We start from the raw sequence: 22,099 nt of genomic DNA, 5'->3' as shown, positions 1-22,099 counted from the left end.
ATCTTTTTATGTGACAACACTGAAGAAATTACACTTTGCTACAATGTAAAGTAGTGAGTGTACAGCTTGTATAACAGTGTAAATTTGCTGTCCCCTCAAAATAACTCAACACACAGCCATTAATGTCTAAACCACTGGCAACAAAAGTGAGTACACCCCTAAATGAAAATGTCTAAATTGGACCCAATTAACCATTTTCTCTCCCCGGTTTCATGTGACTGGTTAGTGTTACAAGGTCTCAGGTGTGAATGGGGAGCAGGTGTGTGAAATTTGGTGCTATCACTCTCACTCTCTCATACTGGTCACTGGAAGTTCAACATGGCACCTCATGGCAAATAACTCTCTAAGGATCTGAAAAAAAAAAAAATTGTTGCTCTACATAAAGAGGGCCTAGGTTTTAAAAAGATTGCCAAGATCCTGAAACTGAGCTGCAGCACGGTGACCAAGACCATACAGAGGTTAAACAGGACAGGTTCCACTTAGAACAGTCCTCGCCATGGTCGACCAAAGAAGGTGAGTGCACATGCTCAGCGTCATATCCAGAGGTTCTCTTTGGGAACTAGACGTATGAGCGCTGCCAGCATTGCTACAGAGGTTGAAGGGGTGGGGGGGGGGTCAGTCTGTCAGTGCTCAGACCATAAGCCACACACTGCATCAAATTGGTCTGCATGGCTGTCATCCCAGAAGGAAGCCTCTGCTAAAGATGAGGCACAAGAAAGCCCACAAACAGTTAGCTGAAGACAAGCAGACTAAGGACATGGATTGCTGGAACCATGTCCTGTGGTCTGAGACCAAGATAAACGTATTTGGTTCAGATGGTGTCAAGCGTGTGTGGCGGCAACCAGGCGAGGAGTACAAAGACAAGTGTGTCTTGCCTACAGTCAAGCATTGTGGTGGGAGTGTCATGGTCTGGGGCTGCATGAGTGCTGCTGGCACTGGGGAGCTACAAATCATTGAGGAAACCAAGAATTCCAACATATACTGTGACATACTGAAGCAGAGCATGATCCCCTCCCTTTGGAGACTGGGCCGCAGGGCAGTATTCCAACATTATAATGACCCCAAACACACCTCCAAGATGACCACTGCCTTGCTAAAGAAGCTGAGGGTAAAGGTGATGAGCTGGCCAAACATGTCTCCAGACCTAAACCCTATTGAGCATCTGTGGGGCATCCTCAAATGTAAGGTGGAGGAGTGCAAGGTCTCTAATATCTACCAGCTCTGTGATGTCATCATGGAGGAGTGGAAGAGGACTCCAGTGGCAACCTGTGAAGCTCTGGTCAACTCCATGCCCAAGAGGGTTAAGGCAGTGCTGGAAAATAATGGTGGCCACACAAAATATTGACACTTTGGGCCCAATTTGGACATTTTAACTTAGGGGTGTACTCACTTTTGTTGCCAGCGGTTTAAACATTAATGGCTGTGTGTTGAGTTATTTTGAGGGGACAGCAAATTTACAATTCTTTTTTTATAGATCCTCAGAGAGTTCTTTGCCATGAGGTGCCATGTTGAACTTCCAGTGACCAGTATGAGAGAGTAAGAGTGATAACACCAAATTTAACACACCTGCTCCCCATTCACACCTGAGACCTTGTAACACTAACGAGTCACATGACACCGGGGAGGAAAAATGGCTAATTGGGCCCAATTTGACCATTTTTACTTAGGGATGTACTCACTTTTGTTGCCAGCGGTTTCGACATTAATGGCTGTGTGTTGAGTTATTTTGTGGGGACAGCAAATTAACACTGTCATACAAGCTGTACACTCACTACTTTACATTGTAGCAAAGTGCCAGTGTTGTCACATGAAAAGATATAATAAAATATAAAAAAAAAAATGTGAGCGGTGTAATCACTTTTGTGAAATACTTTATATATATATATATATATATATATATATATATATAGGAAATGTTACAATCAGCATTTTTCTTGATCAGTTCCACTGTAAATGTGATATCAGTTGTGATCCTTACATCTTTAAACCACCTTTAAAATAGAAAGTGCTAACTTCAGAATTTCTTAACAGCTTTTGCAGGTTGCCTTTGAAGTACAAAAAAATAAACTATACATATCTGCTGTGACCTTTTACCGCAGGACATCAAAACAAGGTTACTCACCCTTCTGGTTGCTGCAAAGCATTCTTCATTGCTTTGATTTGTTGGAAATGACAGGACATATCTGTAGCCAACACCATCTCAATCACCAAAGCCCGGAATTCCCTTCAGGGTTGTCATAAGGCAGAAAGTAAAAGAACGTGTAAGACATTAGTTTATCTTGTGCATATGCTAATTGTTTGTGACATTTTTGACTGCAAACCATATGTGTCACAAACTCCTTGCAGATATCTTTATTCCAAGGGAGGTAAGCTCATTCTTTTTAAATATCAAATTCAGTGTGAGCAAGTTAGTCAGAAGAATAACTCTGGCTAAAATTAATTCAAAAGAAGAACAGGCATCTTTATATGGCTGTCTTTTTATTACACGTAGGTTTCATAAAATAAAGGATAATGTCATTTGCTTTAAAAAAAAAAAAACCCTCAAAGTTTTTGTTGAAAACCAGAGATGTTCTGCTATACATTTAGATTTTCGACATACACTTAAAACTGCAAAATCATTTTCCTACTGTTAAAAAACATAGGTGTGCAAAAATGTTAGTGAATTGAGGGAGAATCATATAGTTCTATAATCACAAACTGCAATTCTGAGAAATCCACATGTACTGTATATATTAGGATATATTGAAAATTAGTGATTTGTCAAAAACCGAGACTTCTCAAAATGACCAAACTGTTTATTTACACTAGGTAATGCTCTCATCTGTATCAATGAATAATAGATGTCACTAAGTTCAGAAGTGCCTTCACCCTTAAATGTTTGTCTCAGTGAAGAAACTGATTTGGAAACCTCTCTACTAGAGATGAGCAGATGTTTACTGAACTGGATTTTACAAAATAAATTACCACTTTGAGTTCATTTTCTTAAAAAAAAAAATCACCTCTTCCCCCCCCTCCCCCCCTTTTTTTTCTCTCTCTCCTCTTCTTCTCGTCTTTCTCTGCTTCCTTTTCTTCTCTTACTCGTCTTTGTCTTTTTCCTCTCGTCAATAAAAACCCCAAAAAAATGTTTACAGTGTGCATCCTCTCTTGGTGGAAATGCTTCGCATATACATATGTTGCCCTGGATGCACGTGGATTCATGACCTCCGTATGCCGACCAGGAGACAGATGCCGGTGGAAGTCATGGCCCTGTATGGGGACCTATGGGTCTACATCTTCTTTCCACCCTTGCATAGTACATAACTAGGACTGTCGCTCTTAGTACCTGATATTTTGTACCCTATCTCATATTTTGTCTATGTCTGCAAGAGGTGGGTCCGCGGGGGTCGTTGCTAACTGCCCAGCGCGGACGTTCCTTCAGATCTCATACTGATATTTCTGTATTGTGTGTTATCTTCCTGTGTTATGTCACAATTGTTGTATTTTTTGGCATACCTTTCAATAAAGAATTTATACAAAAAAAATCACATGGCAAGGTTTTCTAAAAAAAACATGTGATCATCATGTTAGCACTGACATGGTGATCAATGACTTTGTTGAATAATAAAAATTATCCTTACCTTAAGTGCTAAAGCAACAGATAATCCTAACACTATCCCTATTGTCAACACAAATCCAAATGAAAACCCTTTTGTTTATGAACAGTCATGTGAATGCCTTGTTAGTGCTATCATGTAGTTGACAGCTATCAGTGCAATTCTTTCAAATTGCATATAGTATTTACATACCACATTAAAAACCCTTTTTTAATTAAAAAAAGAAGTTTAAAAATATTTGAAAAAAATAAATAAATAAAGAACCATAAAGTGACTAGCCTTAGATGATACACAGGGATTGATTTAAATCCTCATACATAAGTTGTACCTATTAATCTGCAGTCTTTTCTCCTTCGCAACCTTCCAAACTATAGCTTTTAGATGGTAATTCCCAGCTTGCAGGAGACAGGGAGTGGGAATCTAATGTCACACCCTGTACAACATAGAGCTTTTTGTAATCTGAAACCTAAGTGGAGGGAAAGGACACACCCCCCTCTACACAGCCCTTACTGGGAAACATGCACATTTGAGGTCATAAATCATGCTGCGTGACGGGGAGAGGGGCATCTCCAAGGGTTGCCTTTTGCCCTGAGGTGACTTTACAGATAGCAGAGGAAGAAAAGAGCATACATAATCCACACTCAGTGCTATGGACAGAGGCAAGTGTACACTATATGAACATATGCTTTTTCATTTTTTATTTCAGAGGTTTATAACCACTTTAAATGCGAACCCTAACAATTTGTTTGTAAACAGTCATGTGATTGCCTTGTTAGTGCTATCAGCAAAGCTACCACTGTAATTTTTTATAGTTGTATGTGAATTGTACTTACATTATTTTCTTAAATGTTGTAAAAAAATAAAATAAAATATTAAAAGTTCCAATAGGTTTAAATACTAAAAAAGAAAAAAATGTTGCCACAATGGGTTGCTTTATTTTGGTGATATTTAATCTCCACTGGGCTTTTTATTTTACTAAACAAATGGAAAAAAAACTGATAGCTATGTTTTCTCTTAATTTCTCCTATAAAATTTGACAAATAAGCCATTTTCACACACACATCAAAGTGATCCCTTGGTAAATGGCACACTAATTTTCTGTTTGGCCCCAACATATGAGATCATCGCAGACTCTGTGTTCCAAAAAACAAGTTCTCTGTATCTATGGGCATTTAGCAGGTCTTTCTGTATAACCATATACCTCATCTATCTACACATGGGGAGATGTTGCATATTATCTACTACATATTATCCTTCTGGTATGTTTTTAACACTTTTTATCATGTTGTTATAATAAAATGTTCAATTTTATATCTTATTGAGTACTCTTTTTTCCTTTTTTTGGATTATTGGTGGCAACCTGTAAAGTCCCACATACTTTCTCCTTTTTCCTCTGTTTTGAATAATTTTTGGATGTGGTGCCACATACAATTGAACCACGTCTCTACATTTCTTACAAGTAATTTTTCTTCTTTACTGATGTGTTCTGATGAGGCTGCACTAATGGGTACTGATGAGGCTGCACTAATAGGCACTGATGAGGCTGCACTGATAAGCGACACTGATGGACACCGATGAGGAGGCACTAATGATGCTGCACTGATAAGGAAGCACTGATGAGTGGCATTGATGGGCGCTAATAGGCTGCACTGATGGGCCCTGATATGCTGCACTGATGGACACCTATTGACACTAGCGAAGCTGCACTGATAATCAGGGCACTGATTATCAGTGCGAATTGGTGCTGTCACAGGATAGCCGATTATCAGCTTCCCGTTTCTCACACAGTGACAGCGCTGAGTAAAGCAAGTGCTGATAATCAGCATTTGTTTACATGGGATTAGCTGTGATTGGACACAGCTGATCACATGAGAAACCCCTCTGTGATTGGCTCTTTACATCAATGTATGATCAGCTGTGTCCTAAGGACACAGCAATCATAGTGCGCGTTCAATGCGTGGGGTTCTGGGAGGATGTCAATAGATGCCCTTTCAGAACTGGACGACTGTGTTGTAGCCGTCTTTCTTATTAAAGCATATTCATCAAGTGGTTAACTATTTTATGTGTGCAAGCCAATACTAAGCCAATACTAATGCATTGCACTGTTTGGCAGTCAGATCTGGCCCGATCCTAGTTTTGTTCATTAACTGGGTTTGAACTGGCTCACCCAAGGCTTCTCTCTAGAAAGCTACTTTTAAAAAGACTGGATCTTGCCTGTTTTTTGGATACTTTAGAACCATTTGAGTTTCCATGCAGCATCTCCTGCCATCCATTTCACTCTTGCCCTAGTCCATATGTCCAAACATAGGTATAGGGTGAGCTGGCTGGACATGGTTAGCATATTTTTTTAAGTGGTTGTAAAGGTGTTTTTGCCGATTTATACCTACAGATAAGCCTATCTAAGGCTTACCTCTAGGTACAGTAAATATCTCCTAAACATGTACCATTTAGAAGATATTTACTTAATCAGTGTCAATGATGTCACCGATGCATACGCACTGCACTCCCAATAGAAGGTGTGCCACTAGACGGTGTGACTCCCACGCGGTCTTGGCTAATCAGATGGCCGCAGCTCCTGAACTTGGAAGGCAGACCAGGTGAAGATGAAAGCACTGTCAACAGTGGCAGTAGGCTTCATTTTTAAGTAAGTCTTTTTGTACTAGCACATTTTGACATTAAATTGCAGAGAAATTTTCTTTTTGCGGTTTACTGCCGCGTTAATGATAAAAAAATAAAGATTACAATACTGTATGAGAATACAGCATCCCCTGTCGTGACAAATTATGGTATTGAGTAGCACTGTAAAGAAATTGCAAGAAAATTATCACTGTTGTGCTCATACGGTTCCTTTAGATGGCTATTACAGGCTGTGTTAGATGACACAATGCTGGAAAGGAAATGCTGGGACAAGAAAGAATAGAAGTGCATGAAATGCAGCATGAAAAAGTCTGCCAAGGGTCATTAGAACCTAGAGATGGCACAAATTCTTCCAGTACAAAGTTTGTGGATATCTGCATTAGGTGAATTGACATGATTTTGATAGAATACTGGTTTATTTGAGTTGTATTTCTCTTCTCTAACTATTCCTCTACTCTAACTATTAAGACAAGTAATATTTTATTATTTTTTTTACATTGTGCTATTTTTATAATGCGCAATGGACCATTACATCAGAATGAACAATATGTAAATAAAAATATGCTTCAAGATATAGCTGTATAGACTCGTGCATAGTATCATGCACACTGTATGTTAACCTTCTGCCAGGCACCTATAAATTATACATGAGAATTAATGAGTGCATGAACATTCCATCCTACGTGCTGACGTTAGCTGCAGAAAAACTGTAACATACTGTACAGTGCATGCTCTTGATTCTGACCACAGAATGACAAGTGTGGCTATTTCTGCAGTAATATAGGCAGCCTTATAAATGAGAAGTGATGGTGATGATGTCGCATAATAGCAAATCACAAATCATAACTCAGCAGTTTTCTGCCTATGCTCTGATATCATTAATTCTGTATAGCAATGTGTGAAATACGCACCATTTTAAATTTCAGCTATATTTTAATCAACAGTAGTGGTGTGATTACTGGCCTCAGTGAGAATTTAATCCTTTCATGAGGTCATTGAAGCCTAGATATCCAAACTTTGCAGCACCAGTATGCCTCAGTAGACTTGACAATAACGCTATAACAAATTTGCCTACATAATTATTTATTTTTTTATAACAAAAAAGGCAATTTGGTATACTATATAGTTTTAGTAAAATGGTGCTCATACTTTATATCCAACTGGATTTTTTTTTGTTTGGTTGTTTATATATAATAATTTTAAACATAAAAAAATAACTTTTACAACATATTCATTCATTATTTTACACACACTATTGCACTGTGACACCTGCAGCTCTCTGGTATAAGCTGTCAATGTGCCTCTCTCTGTGTGAGGATAAAACCAACAGCTTTGTTTCTTAACAAACCCATGTGATCATAACCTGATTGGGAACCAGGCTGTTGGTTAGAATCCTACTGTCAGGGCCTGGATTTGATCCCAGAATCTCTGAAATGTCAGACAATCTCTCTTCTTGCTGAGCCACCTAGAATGCTAGACAGTTCCCTTGAACTTGATTTTGCCTTGGTAGGAAGTCAAAGGAGCATTACGCTCGACGTAACGCGTATAGGGGGGCGGAGCGTGCGTGGCCGACGCAGAGTCTCTCTCTGGTAACAGATCGCTGACATCGATTATACAGCAGGCACAGCTGAGTGCCCTAAAAATGTGAGTTGATCTGCCTTTCTCTAATAAAGCATACCCTCATTAGTAAGCGGAGAGCACTAGATTTCTTCATCTGTTTTCTATATGTCCCGGGATCCCTCGAGGTGCAATATAGTGTGGCTCTTTCCTGGAAGTCTGATCAATGATACATGTGATTGCTGGCCCGTTTGGGTCCTTCAGAAAGGTGAGAGGCTGATTCACCTGGTGGAGGGATTCACTATATTGGTGATTACAAGTTGTTTTCATCACTGGATTTTCTTCATCTGAACACGGGACACTCTTTATATCATTTTATTGGAAGCACACACATTGCTATGTGCCTTATGAACTGGATATGATTTATGTATGCTATGTATCCTGAGAATCGTGAATGTCCAGGTGTCAGGAATCTGGTAGGTCCTCATCAAGGAGGACGGGGAGCGGAGGGAGCCCGATTGGAAAAAATGGGATAACGTCGTCAGGCCCTCAAGATGTCCAATGGCAGGGAAGTCGATGCACAGGGAACGAGTTCCGCCCCATCTCCCTTAGACGCTCCCAGCCTACGCCATGCCAGAAGGGAGGCCCGCATAGGAGGGGAGAGTCCAGGTAAACTCCAGGGAGTCCAGAGGTCGCCCAGGAGAAGGAGGCGGAGGTCCCGAGTCGGCGACAAATGTCTCTCAATCTGCGTCCAGGGAAATTCAGTGGCATTGTGAAACCAGGGCCTGAGCTGGTCCAGTCTAGTCGACCAGTAGTAGAGAGAAATGTCGGGCAGCTTCGCTCCACCCAGCCCCTTGGTTGCGTCAGGACAGAGGTGGCTACCCGAGCACTCTTTCCGCACCATATAAACTGGCGCATAGCTCTAGTTAAAGAATCTAAGCACGTCTTAGGAAAAATCAGGGGGACCACTCTGAAGATGTACAGGATTTGGGGAAGTATTGACATTTTGTACGCTGCCATCCTGCCACTCCAAGATAGCTCAACCTTGGCAATGGAGGCCATCTCTTTGGCAGTCTTCTTAAGGAGAGCATCAACGTTCGCCGAGAGGAGTGACGATATGCGGGGGGGGGGTAATGTTGATTCCCAAATACAGAATGTGTGTGTCCGTCCAGGGGTATGGGAAAGAGGACTGGAGGTGTGCGAGCGTTCGGTCGTCTATTCCTAGGTTAAGTGCCAGGGACTTAGTCGTGTTGACTTTGTGATAGGAGACAGCCCCATAGTCGACTAAAATGTGGTGTACTGCTGGGAGGGATTGTAAGGGGTTGGTGAGGATCACTACAATGTCGTCCGCAAAGAGACTCACCGTGTGGGTCACATCACCGACTCGGAAGCCCATCACCCCACTATGCGACCTAATGGCCTCCGCCAGGGGTTCAATCATCAAATTGAAGATTGAGGGGGAGAGGGGACACCCCTGGTGGGTACCATTCGAGATAGTGAACGGAACGGAGGTCGTACCCGAAGTGAGAACCTGAGCAGGACAGGAGTACAAGGCGAGGATCGATGAGAGAGACGGGCCAGAGAAGCCAAACTTCTCCAGCGTCATCCTCATAAATAACCAATTAACTCTGTCGAGCGCCTTCTCTGCGTCCAAGGTAAGGAGCAGAGAAGGCGTTCGCGAGGCTTCGGCCAAGTGGACGAGATTTATGATTCTCCTGCTGGCGTCAGCTGTATGGCGGCTAGGCATGAAGCCCATCTGGTCCTGGTTGATGAGGTGGGGGAGAATAGGTTGAAGGCGGGCTGCCACAATCCTAGCATAAATTTTGACATCACTGTTAAGGAGGGATATGGGCCGATAATTAGCGGGCGAGCTAGGGTCCTTACCCGGCTTGGGGATGGTAGTTATGTACGCTGATAACATGTCAGGGGGGAACCGCGCCGTCGACGCTGCTTTGTTAAAAACATCCGCAAGGGTAGGGCTAAGGAGGGAGGCAAACAGTTTATAATAGTCGTTACAAAGACCATCAGGTCCAGGGGACTTCCCGGAGGGAAGTGTTCTAATGGCCTTGGAGATGTCCTTCGACGTAAAGGGGGAGGCTAGGGAAGATATGTGGGATTCGGACAGTACGGGCAGACGCAGCTTGTCCAAGAATGCTCGAACAAGCTCCGGGGTGGGGTGCAGTGTGCTAGGGTCTTGGGCTAAGTTGTAAAGGGAGCTATAGAAGTCTGCAAACTCGTTAGCTATATCTCGAGGGTGTGACAGTCTCGCGCCAGTAGTTTTGTGGGAGAGGTAAGAGATGCGGGAGTTGACTCTATGTTGTTTAATGCGAAGGGCCAGGGCTTTACCGACTCTATTTGCGTGAGCATAAAACTTGAGCTTAAGAGTTTTGAGGTGATGGTCATAACGTGACATTAGATGGGATTTCAGGGATTCACGCTTTTGGGACAGTTGCAAGAGTACAGTCTGGGTGGGCGAGGTCTTGTGTAGGGCCTCCAGGTCCTTGATGTCGGCTAGAAGGATAGTCAGCGTTTTGTTGTAGGTTTTCCTCATCCTTGCAGACTGCTGGATACAGACACCACGAATAAACGCCTTGTGTGCACCCCACAGAATCCAAGGATCTGAAACAGAAGGGGTATTCATTTCAAAGTATGAGGACAATTGGTCCCTGATGAATTTACCCGAAGAGGGATCCTGCAACACCCTAGCATCACATCTCCAAATTGATGTCCGTTCTCTGGGTCCAGACTCCTCCAACACCATTTCAACCGCCGCGTGATCAGACCAGGTGATGTTCCGAATGACGGAGGAGGAGACCTTACCCAGCAAAGGGAGATCTGTCAAAAACATGTCAATTCGCGAGTATGAACCATGTCTATGAGAGTAGTAGGAGTAGTCCCTTTCGGAGCCATGAAGGCACCGCCAAACGTCATATAACTGTTCCCTCAAAAGAAGGGAGTTGAGAGAGAGTTGTCGGCCACGGGCGGGCGCCGAAGCGACAAGCCCAGGGTCGACAACCATGTTCAAATCCCCACATACAACCAAATTACCATATACATTAGAAGTGACCTTTCTCAAAAGCCTGTGGAGAAAGCGCTTTTGGTGACTGTTAGGAGCGTACACAGCCACAAGGGTCAGGGGAGTCGAGTTGAAGTCCCCTTGAAGAATAAGAAATCTTCCTTCAGGATCTGGGGTATGCGAGTGAAGCCGGAAAGCCACAGTATCTCTTATTGCGATCATCACGCCTTTGTTTTTTTCAGGAGCATTAGCGAAAAATAGAGCAGGGAAGTTCCTGTGGGAGAAGTTCGGATGACTACCAGATTTAAAGTGGGTCTCTTGGATAGAGACCACTTCCGCCTTGCTGTTGCACAATTCAGTCCAGAAGGAGAACCTCTAGGCCGGGTAGTTGAGGCCATTTACATTCAGGGATAAGAACTTGATGGTCATGGTGGGTATCTGAAAAAGTCCGGAGGCTGCAGGAGACTGATGCCAGTAGACAAAGGTGCATTGAGCAGGAGATCAGTAGCATACAAAAACTGGAACAAGAGGTAAGCTCTGGAACAGCGGAGCAGGGAGAGAGTCAAGGTGCAGGGTGCGCCAAGCATGGGGTAAAACATAAGAAGTAGTCCAAGGGCAGGCAATGCCTGCAACATTAACACAGGGGCCATGTAGGTCAGAGACACTAACTAGGCCAGGGACAAAGGCAGAGTTAGCGGGGTGTCTTTCCCAGCCCCAGGGAGAAAGCTCCTAGATTTGGCTCTCTTGTGTAAGAAGACTTGCCATTCTCCAGAAGGTTCTGAGGCGGACAGGGGAGCCTCAGGAGGAGCAGCGCGGTCTACAAGGATTCCCCACTTGGTCAGTAGAGACATACCCTCTTCCAAGGAGGAGATGGTCACCGTGGAGTTCTGATAGGTGATAGTGAGCAGGGCAGGATGCTTCCACTTGTGGGGAATACGGTGGTTGCGCAGGGCCTTGGTGACAGTGGCCAGGTTTCTACGCTTTTGCAGCGTGTGCCTAGAGAGGTCCGGTAGGACTTGAATGTTGGGGTAGTCACCAGGCATAACTTGAAGTTGGCGGGCAGCTTGGAGGATCCTGTCTTTCACCTGAAAAAAGTGCACCCGAAGGAGGACATCCCTGGGCAGTTCAGGGGCTATGAAGCCCGGCTTGGGGATCCTGTGGATATGATCTATCTCTAAGTCAGAGGCTGAGAGGGAAGGGATCAAGGCAGAGAAAAGATCAGTAGCCACTTGCCTGAGGTGTTGGGGCTGAACCGTCTCTGGGATTCCCCCTCAGCTTAAAATTGTTCCGACGGGATCGGTCCTCGAGGTCCGCCACCTTGTCTCTCAGCCACGCAATGTCCTCAGCATGGCCGTTGTGGGCAGCCACCATAGTGTTGAGTGAGAGAGAGCATTTTTCCATGGAGGTTTCCACACGTTCCACCCTGGTCACCAAATGTCTCACCTCCTTCTTGGTCTGGGTGAGGCCTTGGTAGAGGTCTGAGTGGAGAGGGGACCACAGGGAATGCATCATGTCTTTCAGTAGAGAGGCAGACACTGGCTGGTCTCCTGAGGGAAAGGCAGCAAAGGGATCCCTAGGTGTCTGCGCCGGGGCCTCCCCAGGCTGTGGAGAAGCTGCTGTGAGATCCATCCCGCAGGCCTGATCAGGGTCTGGTGGCGGGGAGCTCTACCTGGGCTTTTGCTTTGCCGGGCTCCTGGCTGAGGGTGAGGGAGGAGTGGAGTTTCCACTGTCCGGGTTCGCTACTTGCCTCACAGGCTGGCCTCGATGCTCCCTCTCGCCTGAACAGTGGGATGCGTGCTGTTGCGGCCTACCCGCGCCATGCTGGCGGAGACCCGCGGCGGAGGAGATGAGAAAGCCGTCCAGCCGATTCGCCTGCGAAGAGCCCTTCTTCCCCTTCATCCTTCCCGGGGGCTACAGAAGTGTCGGAGAGGTAAGTGTACCCGCTTTGTGGGCTGTAGTGGGCTGAAGTCCCGGATGGCCGAGCGGAGCTGCCGGTCTAAGCGTCCATCTTGCAGCGCCTCAGGCCACGCCCCTGCTCTTAACATTTTTCTAAACCTTTTTATCAGTACGGCATGGACCCTGAAGAAAGGAGTAGATCCCTAAAGCTTGTCCTGAAAATTCAATTGTTACTGAAAAAAAAAAAAAAAGTGCAATAATAGTGCAGTTACTTCCACAAGTATTATGAGAGGTTTGTACAGGCATTAGTGATGGAAAAATCTACCCAGTTTTGATTTGCCGTATATATATATCCATGAATCTTGTTTGAAGTTAAGCAACTCCCACTGAAGTTTATGTGGTGTGAATCTTGTTTTTTAAATATTCTGTACAGATCATGACATCACAGCCCCTCTTCTCTACCTCTGTTTCATCCAGAGGACGTGTATTATTTACTGAAAAAACACAAGGCGGTCTATGAATGGTCCAAACCAAAAACAAAGGCTCTGAGGAAGAGGCTAGGCCTTGAAACGCGTAAGCCTTCAAGCTCCAGAGGACGATACACCCTTTGGTTCTGATGCTGATGGCAAAACATCTATTTTAAATTCTTGTACCAAGAACTTGTGTGTGAGTTTTTCTATAACTTTTATCAATAAAATCTTTGTGGAGGATAATGCACTAGGATGGTGCGCCCTTGTGTTTGTTTTTCGATTTTAGTGGTCTATGAATGGTGGCAGTGCTGAACATCCAACCCCTGTGAAATGTGTAAACTACTACAGTGATTTTCAGCTTCCCCAGATCACATCAGATATGAGATGTGCATACATAGAAAAAAAGGACCCCAGATGATACAATAGTATAAAACTCTACAGCAGACCAGTGGCAGGACAAGGTCATCTAGCGCCCAGGGCAAGGATGCCAAACTGCGCCCCCCCTTCTCTTAGGGTTAGGGTCAAGGCGCCCACCCATCCCTGCAATAAACCATTGCACCGAGGGCAAACCCCCCTCCTGCCCACCCCTTGTCATGGCCCTGAGCATGCCTACTGAGCTGTCTCTTTGTTAACAGATAAGTCACTGAAAATCATCCAGTGTGCATTAAATGCTTATTTGTGAAACAAAGAAAAAACTTGGGCAGAAATCATTAGGGCTCATTTACACATGCATTGCTTTCTGAAGAGTGATCTGCACTTTTTAGAGGGTGTTTGACATATCGCCTCCTCATCATCTGTTTTGACTCCTAAAAGTCTGCACCACTGCGGTACTGCTTGCCGAATGTGACGGGGAAGGGAGGGATTTTTGCCATGCCACAATGAAAAGCATCATGGCCACACCCCATCTGCTGCCTTTGCAGCTTAAGCGGGAGTGTTTGGGGGTTAGAACATGGCTTACCCACCCATATTCGCCTCCCCCAATGACAAACGTAAACTTAGATTTATTATTTCATCTCAAGCAAGGAATCTGAGTCAAAATCACAGCTCCCTCTAGTGGCTTATCTACAAATCTCCATATTGTTAAAATTGGCCACCTAATCAGCACAAGGTTATCAGAATTATGAGAAAGTGTACGTAATCATTGACTATGCTATAAGGACCACAAAAGTAGACAATACACAATGATATTATTGTAATCATAGACATGCTTACAAAATATATATTGCTTACACATCTCACCTCCAGTCATCCTTGGATAGGTTATAGAGTATATTCATTTCTTCGTCATCCTGCAGTAAGCGATATGCTGCACTTACATGATGATTTTCAAGTACAGATCGATCATTATACAATATGGCAGAATCTGATCTGAAAAAAAACAAAAACAAAATGAAAAACAAAAGAAAAAGAGGGACCATAAATAGACTGGATGCTGGTGGTTTACGCTTTCTATTTCCAAACAGATTCACTCAAACTTGCTTTAAATTTGACAGATAAATATTTTTTAGTGAATATAAAGATTTTCCTTTAAGCAAAGAAATATGAAACTCAAAACAAGTTGACAAATTATATGATTTCCCTTAAAAATGGTCTTTAAACTAGATTTAGTTTTGCATTCTGAGGCTATCGTAAAGGAAAACTCAGTTTTGTACTGCTAAGTAGGAAGGGCAAAAATATTCATTCGAGTCTAAATCTGAATAAAATTCAGTTCTGGAAGAAAAACACAAATGAATAACAAATGGGTAAATTGATTGTCATTTCACTACAATTAAAGATAAACACCCGAACAAAACAGTTAGGATACACTTGAATCCTTGACACACATGCGCATATCTGCTATGATTAGTGCCTCTGTCTAGCTGATCATACATTAATTCATGTACAGTGATACCTTAACCACAGGGCAGAAGGAGCATTTGCACCAGGTCCATTTGTCCAGAGGACATTTTATATACAGAACTTAAAGTAGTTTCTCAAGGTCCTAGTCCTTTTACCGTCATGCATTCTATGCATGAAGATTAAAAACCTTCTCTGGGCAGCAGTCCTCAAGACACCCTCAATACTTACCTGAGCCGCATCATAATCCAGCGATGTGCACGAGAGCCACGGCTCTCTGTAGACTCTCTCTCCTCATTGGCTGAGACAGCAGTGGAAGTCATTGGCTTCCGCTGCAGTGAATCGCAACCAGTGAGCCAATAAGGGGGTGAGGCCAAGCCACGGCTGTGTGTGTGTGAATGAACACACAGAGCAGTGGCTCAGGAGCGAGCCTGCTTGGGTACCCCCACAGCAAGCTGCTTGCTCTGGGGGGACTCGGCAGAAGGGAAGGACCAGGAGTGCCGGCGAGGGACCTGAGAAGAGGAGGATTGGTGCTTCTCTGTGCAAAACTGCTGCTCAGAGCAGGCAAGTATAACATGTTAGTTTAAGGATTGCCTTTAATATCACTTTTAACAATGTTGACTGTAAGTACTATAGAGATAATAGGTTAGATCACTGATCCCAGCTCCTTACATCCCAGTTTTTGTGATGAATATACTTGTAAGGAGTATACAGCATACTTTTGTCAAGTTTTTACTTATCTCCATAACACTGGAAGAAACATATAGTGATAATAACTTGGCAGAGATTCTAACAATTACTCATTTTACTACTGTAGCAGCCTCCTAGGTAGGTGGTAGTGACAAAGTATGGTTTTGACACTTGTCTGCTTACCAGAGGGGCTGCAGGTAAATATATATTATTCTCTGCCTACCAGAGAGCAGGATTGGTTAGTAAGGTCTGATCATTGTGCTTAATTTGCGATTCATTGTTTCTAGAGAGAGTTTCACACTGGTCCAATAGGGAGGCATGTGGGAGGAAACCTGACGGATGAGTGCATAGGCTTTGATATAGTCCTGGTGATTAGCAGAGGGCAGGTCACCTCAGTGCATTCTGGGATATTGTATAAAAGCCAGGAGCACATGCGCTGTGAGGTTTTTTGCTGGAGAGCAGAGTCCCGGAGGGACTCCTCCTCGCCTCTGTAGCAGTGGCATGCGGTCGCAGGAGGTCGTCCTGAGGACCGGAGGAATGGATGAGAGGAGCTGAACCCAGAGGTCAAGGAGAGCTGACTGAGGGGGAGACACTGGAGACCCTGGGCCCACAGTATTGTGAGTACAGGGGCTCGCGTCAAGGGGCCTGACCTGAGGGCGCCACCCCACGTGTAGCATAATCAGTGGACGGGTGTCAGCGGCGGATAGAAAGAGGATGCTAGAAAGAGTGTCCTGAAGATAATTACAAGCTCACCAAGTCATCTTAGGAAAGAGACCTAATTCCCAAATTCACCTTTAGTGGCAGGGTGAATCAACAGCCTGGCTGTACTTAAAGATAGGAGTCCTCAACCATTTATGCATAGTTAATTTGGAGTATCCCACTATTCCCATTTCCTATCCCTAATTTAAATAAACACAAAATAACCAAATACCCCTGGACTGATTATTGAAGCAAGCCAACAAGGAACTTGAAACTGTCATTATTAAAGTATGTAATGTGTTGAAACACTCGCGCCAAAAAGGACAAATATATTTTTATATGAAAACAAGACTGCTGCTGTAGACAACCCATAATAATAATGGATGGAAATGGATGTAATATAAATATTACCAACAGCGCATGTCTCAGGGATAAAGGGGGTGAGAAAATGATAATGGTAGTGATATTTTATATAGTGGTAGGCCTGTTGACCAGACCAATACTAGGGTATGTATGGTCTTTTTTTAATCTTTTTTATATTTGTATATCGCATTTAATTTTTTTTGAGGATGTATTCACATGATGCACTTTATGTGATAGTAATTGAAATTTGACAGTTGATAGAGCACCTTCACAAGTGCACTGATACATTATATGTGCAATAACCACACATACCCTAGTACAGGCCTACCACTATATAAAATATCACTATCGTCATCATTTTCTCACCCCCTTTATCCCTGAGACATGAGCTGTTGGTAATATTTATATTACATCCATTTCCATTATTAAAGGCTGGTAACGCAGGGGGACCCGAGAAGTGTACATCTGGCAGTCCTTACATGGGCAGTGCTAAACTGTTTTTTTTTTTTTTTTTTTTATTGCTTTGCTCTGAACCACTGTTGCTAGAGTTGTGAAACTCAATAGAGATGGATGTGTGTCATCAGTTCATTTTCATAGATTCTTTAACCTCCCTACCGGCCACTGTATATATACGTCCTGAGTTTAAACCTAAATACCGGTGTTATGGCAGCAGATAGCTGCCATAACCCTGGTATTCTTTTAAACTGCAGGCAATCGGCTTTCCGATAAGGGTGGTCCCAGCGCCGGATTCGCCGCGAGATCACCCTCCAGGATGGCGGAAGAGGTGCCCACCCCCCCCCTCCCGCCACATCCCGGTCCTTTTCCCCGCTTACCGGATCTTGCCCTTACTCGACTCTATTGTCTTGGAGGACCGGAGCGACGGCAAGCGTCTTTGCCTAGCAACCGTCTGAAAGGTCCCTTTTTTTTTTTTCATTTTTTTTCTTTGTATCTTTATTAATGTACTTGTGAGATCTGAGGACTTTTTGACCCCAGATCTCACAAAAAAGAGGTCCTGTCGTGCCTATTTCTTAACAAGGAATGTTTACATTCCTTGTAATAGAAATGAAAATAATTTTTTTTTTTTAAACGGTGTAAAAATAAAAAATAATAAATAAAATAAATAGTAAAAAAATAAAATAAATTAAAGCGCCCTGTCCTCGTTAGCTCGCGCGCAGAAGTGAACGCATACGGAAACCCCGCCCACACATGTAAACAGTGTTAAAACCACACATGTGAGGTATCGCCGCGATCGTTAGAGTGAGAGCAATAACGTGAGCCCTAGACCTCCTCTGTAATTCTAAGATGGCAACCTGTAGAAATTTTTAAAATGTCGACTATGGGGATTTTTAAGTACCAAAGTGTGTTGCCATTCCGTGAGCGTGTGTGCAATTTTGAAGCATGACATGTTGGGTATCTATTTACTCGGCGTAACATTATCTTTCACATTATGTAACAAAATTGGGCTAACTTTACTGGATTCTTATTTTTTAATTCAAAAAAGTGATTTTTTTCCAAAAAAATTGCGTTTGGAAGACTGCTGCGCAAATACGATGTGATAAAAAATATTGCAATAATCTCCATTTTATTCTCTAGGGTCTCTGATAAAAGAAATATATAATGTTTGGGGGTTCTAATTAGTTTTCTAGCAAAAACAACAGATTTTAGCTTGTAAACACCAAATGTCAAAAATAGGCCTAGTAGGCAAGTGGTTAAATGTGTGAAGACTTGGGGATTGATTTACTAAAGGCAAATAGGCTGTTCACTTTGCAAAGGAATTTTTTTCTTGGCTTGCTAACTGTGGTGAAGCTCTGCTGACTGCCGCCATCCAATTACATGCAAACAAATTTAATGTTTTTTTCCTGGTATGGGTATTCTTTGCAAAATTAGTTTTTATCATATTTATTAAGCACAGGTAATATCCCCATGCAAAGTACAACATCCGTCACAAAGTGAACAATCTCTTTGGCTTTAGTAAATCAAGCGCATAGTGTCTGCCATAGGAATTCTTGATGCTATAACATGATCACAATAAACTCCATAGTACACTACTAGCAACTCAGTAGTTGAAGAAATCCTATGCTGAGTATAGTACAGGGCAATGACTGTCAGATCAACTATAGGTTCAGTGCTGGCACAGAACATACTTGATCTTATGCAGAAAATGTGTGATGTATAAAATATTGTTCCAGTACCAAAGGTAGGTTTCTAGTAAAAATTTAGGCCAATTTTTCTCTGTAAATTGATTAATAGCAAGAATCTGCAAGCACAAAAAGTCCCAGTGCCGAGATGCCAACCTCCACTGCTTTGCCACAAACATAATGTACTTACACAGTATAAAAAAAGTCAATCAAAACAGTTCAGCATTACAATTCTATAAACATCTTAGTGAACAAAAAGCATTCGTAGGTAACATTCTGAAACTGTAATTGTGGAACTTGACTATTATCTGTCAAAGGCATGTAAATACAGCTTGGGTTAAATTACACTTCACCTGATATCTTCAATATTAATATCATTAAATTTAAATGGCAGCAATACAGAGTCACTTTCACTGCTAAGGATTCTCCAACATTATAAGATTTTTCATTAATTCTAAGCTTATCCTAGGATTTATTTATAGTGCACCGAGAGACTGATGACAAAAGGCAGGCCTTTTCTGAATGGTTGGTTTCACCCAGACTGGAAATTGCTTACTGACATTTAAAGAATGCAGGCAAAATAATAAATTTAAGGACACCATCTGTAAAATTATTATGTCAAAATGTGCAGTTATTCTTTTTAAGAGAAACATAAATAATTATGTAGCAATATTTTAAATGAAAATACTTTGAATTTTACAAAATAAGATAGATAAGCGCTTTGATTTTACATTTTTGGGAGTTTGCATTTGGCTTTTTAATTGTAATAAACTCATTGATGGTGCACTTAGCTGGCGCCCCCCTTTTTTGTAATTTCAAAGATTTGTTCTTGTCTCAGGTGAAGTGCAACGCCCTTACTATGTGTTTTTTATGAACTCCTTATAAACATTTTATGAACTACCTAGGCTACACAAGGGTAGCCTAAAACGTAACTCCACTTTTGTTGAGATATAAACATTCCCCTCTGGGTGATCTATGTACATTGCAAGGATTATAATAAACATTGTTGTAGATCCCTCCCTTTTGGTATTCTGAAAGATCACTGTTTGGTTCTCTGTGCCCCTGTGCTAAGTGAGTCTAATGGGAGTGGTTTCATTATTATCAATCAGCTGCAGGGCACTAATGAGGGAAGCTGCTGGGTCTGCATCCCTTTAGACGTGTTCCTATTGGGAGTATCTCACCAAAAATGCCACAAATCTGACTTGCATTTTAGTGTAGTCTTCTGGGAAAATCAGTGAGCCAATCACACAAGCAGGAAATTATGTTTCTGGGGGCATTCTGTACACATTCTGTGTACAGAACACCTCCAGGTAGCCATATTGCATTGCATTTTCAGAAAATGACAGCGGCTGCAGATTAAAATGGAAAGTTATTTTTTTAATAATATTATCACTTGTGTCGCAATTGAATACACTATATTATTTTTTCTTTATTTGCTTTTTTTGTTTGTACAAAATAATTAAAGTATATTTACACAACAGCATGTTTTGTTTGCCAAAATAATAAAAAAAAAAAGAATCCTGGTATCTCACAATTTATATGTAGTTTAATTATGAATACTTAAAGAGGAAGTAAACCCTCCTCTGCAACTTTTACCTATAGGTAAGCCTATGATGAGGTTTACCTATAGGTACTGTAAATATCTCCTAAACATGCACCGTTTAGGAGATATTTACCTTACATGCAACCAGTGACATCACTGGCGCATGCGCTCTGAAGGAATGGCCGCTGGTGCCGTTCCTTCAGAGCTCTGTGCCGTGACCGCCGGCTCCCGTGCATGTGCGCGGGAGTAACGCCACCGCGGCTCCGGCCAGTCAGATGGCTGGATGCCACGATCCTGGAAGACGGGCGACTGAACATGTCGCCCGTCATACAGGTAAGCGGGCGGCATGGCGGGGGCTCATTCTAAGGTAAGTATTCCATAATGAGCTAGTATGCGATGCATACTAGCTCAATAGTTGGTCTGTAGCTTTCTTGTACATGTGAGGGGGGGGGGGGGTTATAGTAGTAAGCAGAGTACAGTGCTGTGTGTGTGTGTTTACATATGCTCAGCATAAATGAATAAACTACTTTTAAAAAGTAAGATTTTAATCAATATGTCAATGAACAGTGAGTTTTATAGTAGATTTGTTTAGCTGATTACATTAAAAAAAAAAAAAAAAAAGTAAATAATATAACTTAGATTACAAAATCTTCAGTTTTACTCAAATTAGATGATGCAAAAATGAATACACCCCACAAAAAAAAAACTACTCCATCTAGTATTTTGTATGACCTCCATGATTTGAAAGGACAGCCCTAGGCATGGAATGAACAAGTTGTCGACATATTGCTACATCTCTCTTTTTCCATTCTTCAAGAACAACCTCTTTTAGAGCCTGGATGCTGGCTGGAGAGTGATGCTCAACTTGTCTCTTCAGAATTCCCCATAGGTGTTTGATTGGATTCAGATCAGGAGACATGCTTGGCTACTGAATCGCTTTCACCCTGTTCTTCTTCAGAAATGCAATGGATCATTGTCATGTTGGAAAAGTGCACAATGACCAAGGGCATGGAGTGATGGTAGCATCTTCTCTTTCAATTTAGAGCAGTACATCTGTGAATTCATAATACTATCAATGAAATGCAGCTCCCTGACACCAGCAGCATTCATGTAGCCCCACAGAAGGACACTGCCACCACCATGTTTCACTGTAGGCACCATGCATTTTTCTTTGTACTCGTCACCTTTGAACGCCATACAGTTATAACCACTTAAGGACCGCTCCACATACATATACTGTGGCAGGGCAGCCCTTAAGCGCAAACTCACCTACATATATGTGATTTTGTTTTATGGCGGCGATCTGCGATTTTTTTTGCGGGACTGCGACATTGTGGCGGACAGATCTGACCCCTGACTGACATTTTTGACACTTTTGGGGGTACCAGTGAGATTACTACAGTAATCAGTGCTATAAATATGCAGTGTTACTGTAAAAATGACAATGGCAGGGAAGGGGTTAACTTTATTGGTGATCAAGGGGTTAAATGTGTCCCTAGGGGCGTGATTCTAACTGTCAAGGGGCGTGGCTTGTTAGATCATAACAGAGACATACGATCCTACATAGCAGGATCGCATAGCCTCTGTCATGATCTAAGGGAGAATGACAGATGGCTGTGTTTACATCAGCCATCTGCCTTTCTCCCTCTCCTGAGCGAGAT

The 22,099-nt window shown here is 42.6% G+C and overlaps 1 protein-coding gene across 2 annotated transcripts in view; it reads right to left on the bottom strand.

Annotated features, from left to right (window-relative positions):
- PDE1C (phosphodiesterase 1C) overlaps positions 1 to 22,099 on the bottom strand; it is an 899,304-nt gene that overhangs the window by 85,326 nt on the left and 791,879 nt on the right. For both annotated transcript variants that reach the window (XM_082258063.1, XM_082258064.1), the window contains exons 10-11: positions 14,409 to 14,537; positions 2,123 to 2,224 (exon numbers count right to left, since the gene is read on the bottom strand). In XM_082258063.1, the coding sequence (XP_082114189.1) occupies positions 2,123 to 2,224; positions 14,409 to 14,537 (231 nt within the window). The remainder of the gene's footprint in view (positions 1 to 2,122; positions 2,225 to 14,408; positions 14,538 to 22,099) is intronic.

The sequence above is a fragment of the Pelophylax lessonae genome (genome assembly GCF_965119305.1).
Source record: "Pelophylax lessonae genome assembly, chromosome: 5".
NCBI lineage: Eukaryota > Metazoa > Chordata > Amphibia > Anura > Ranidae > Pelophylax > Pelophylax lessonae.
This window is presented reverse-complemented; position numbering and strand designations above follow the sequence as displayed.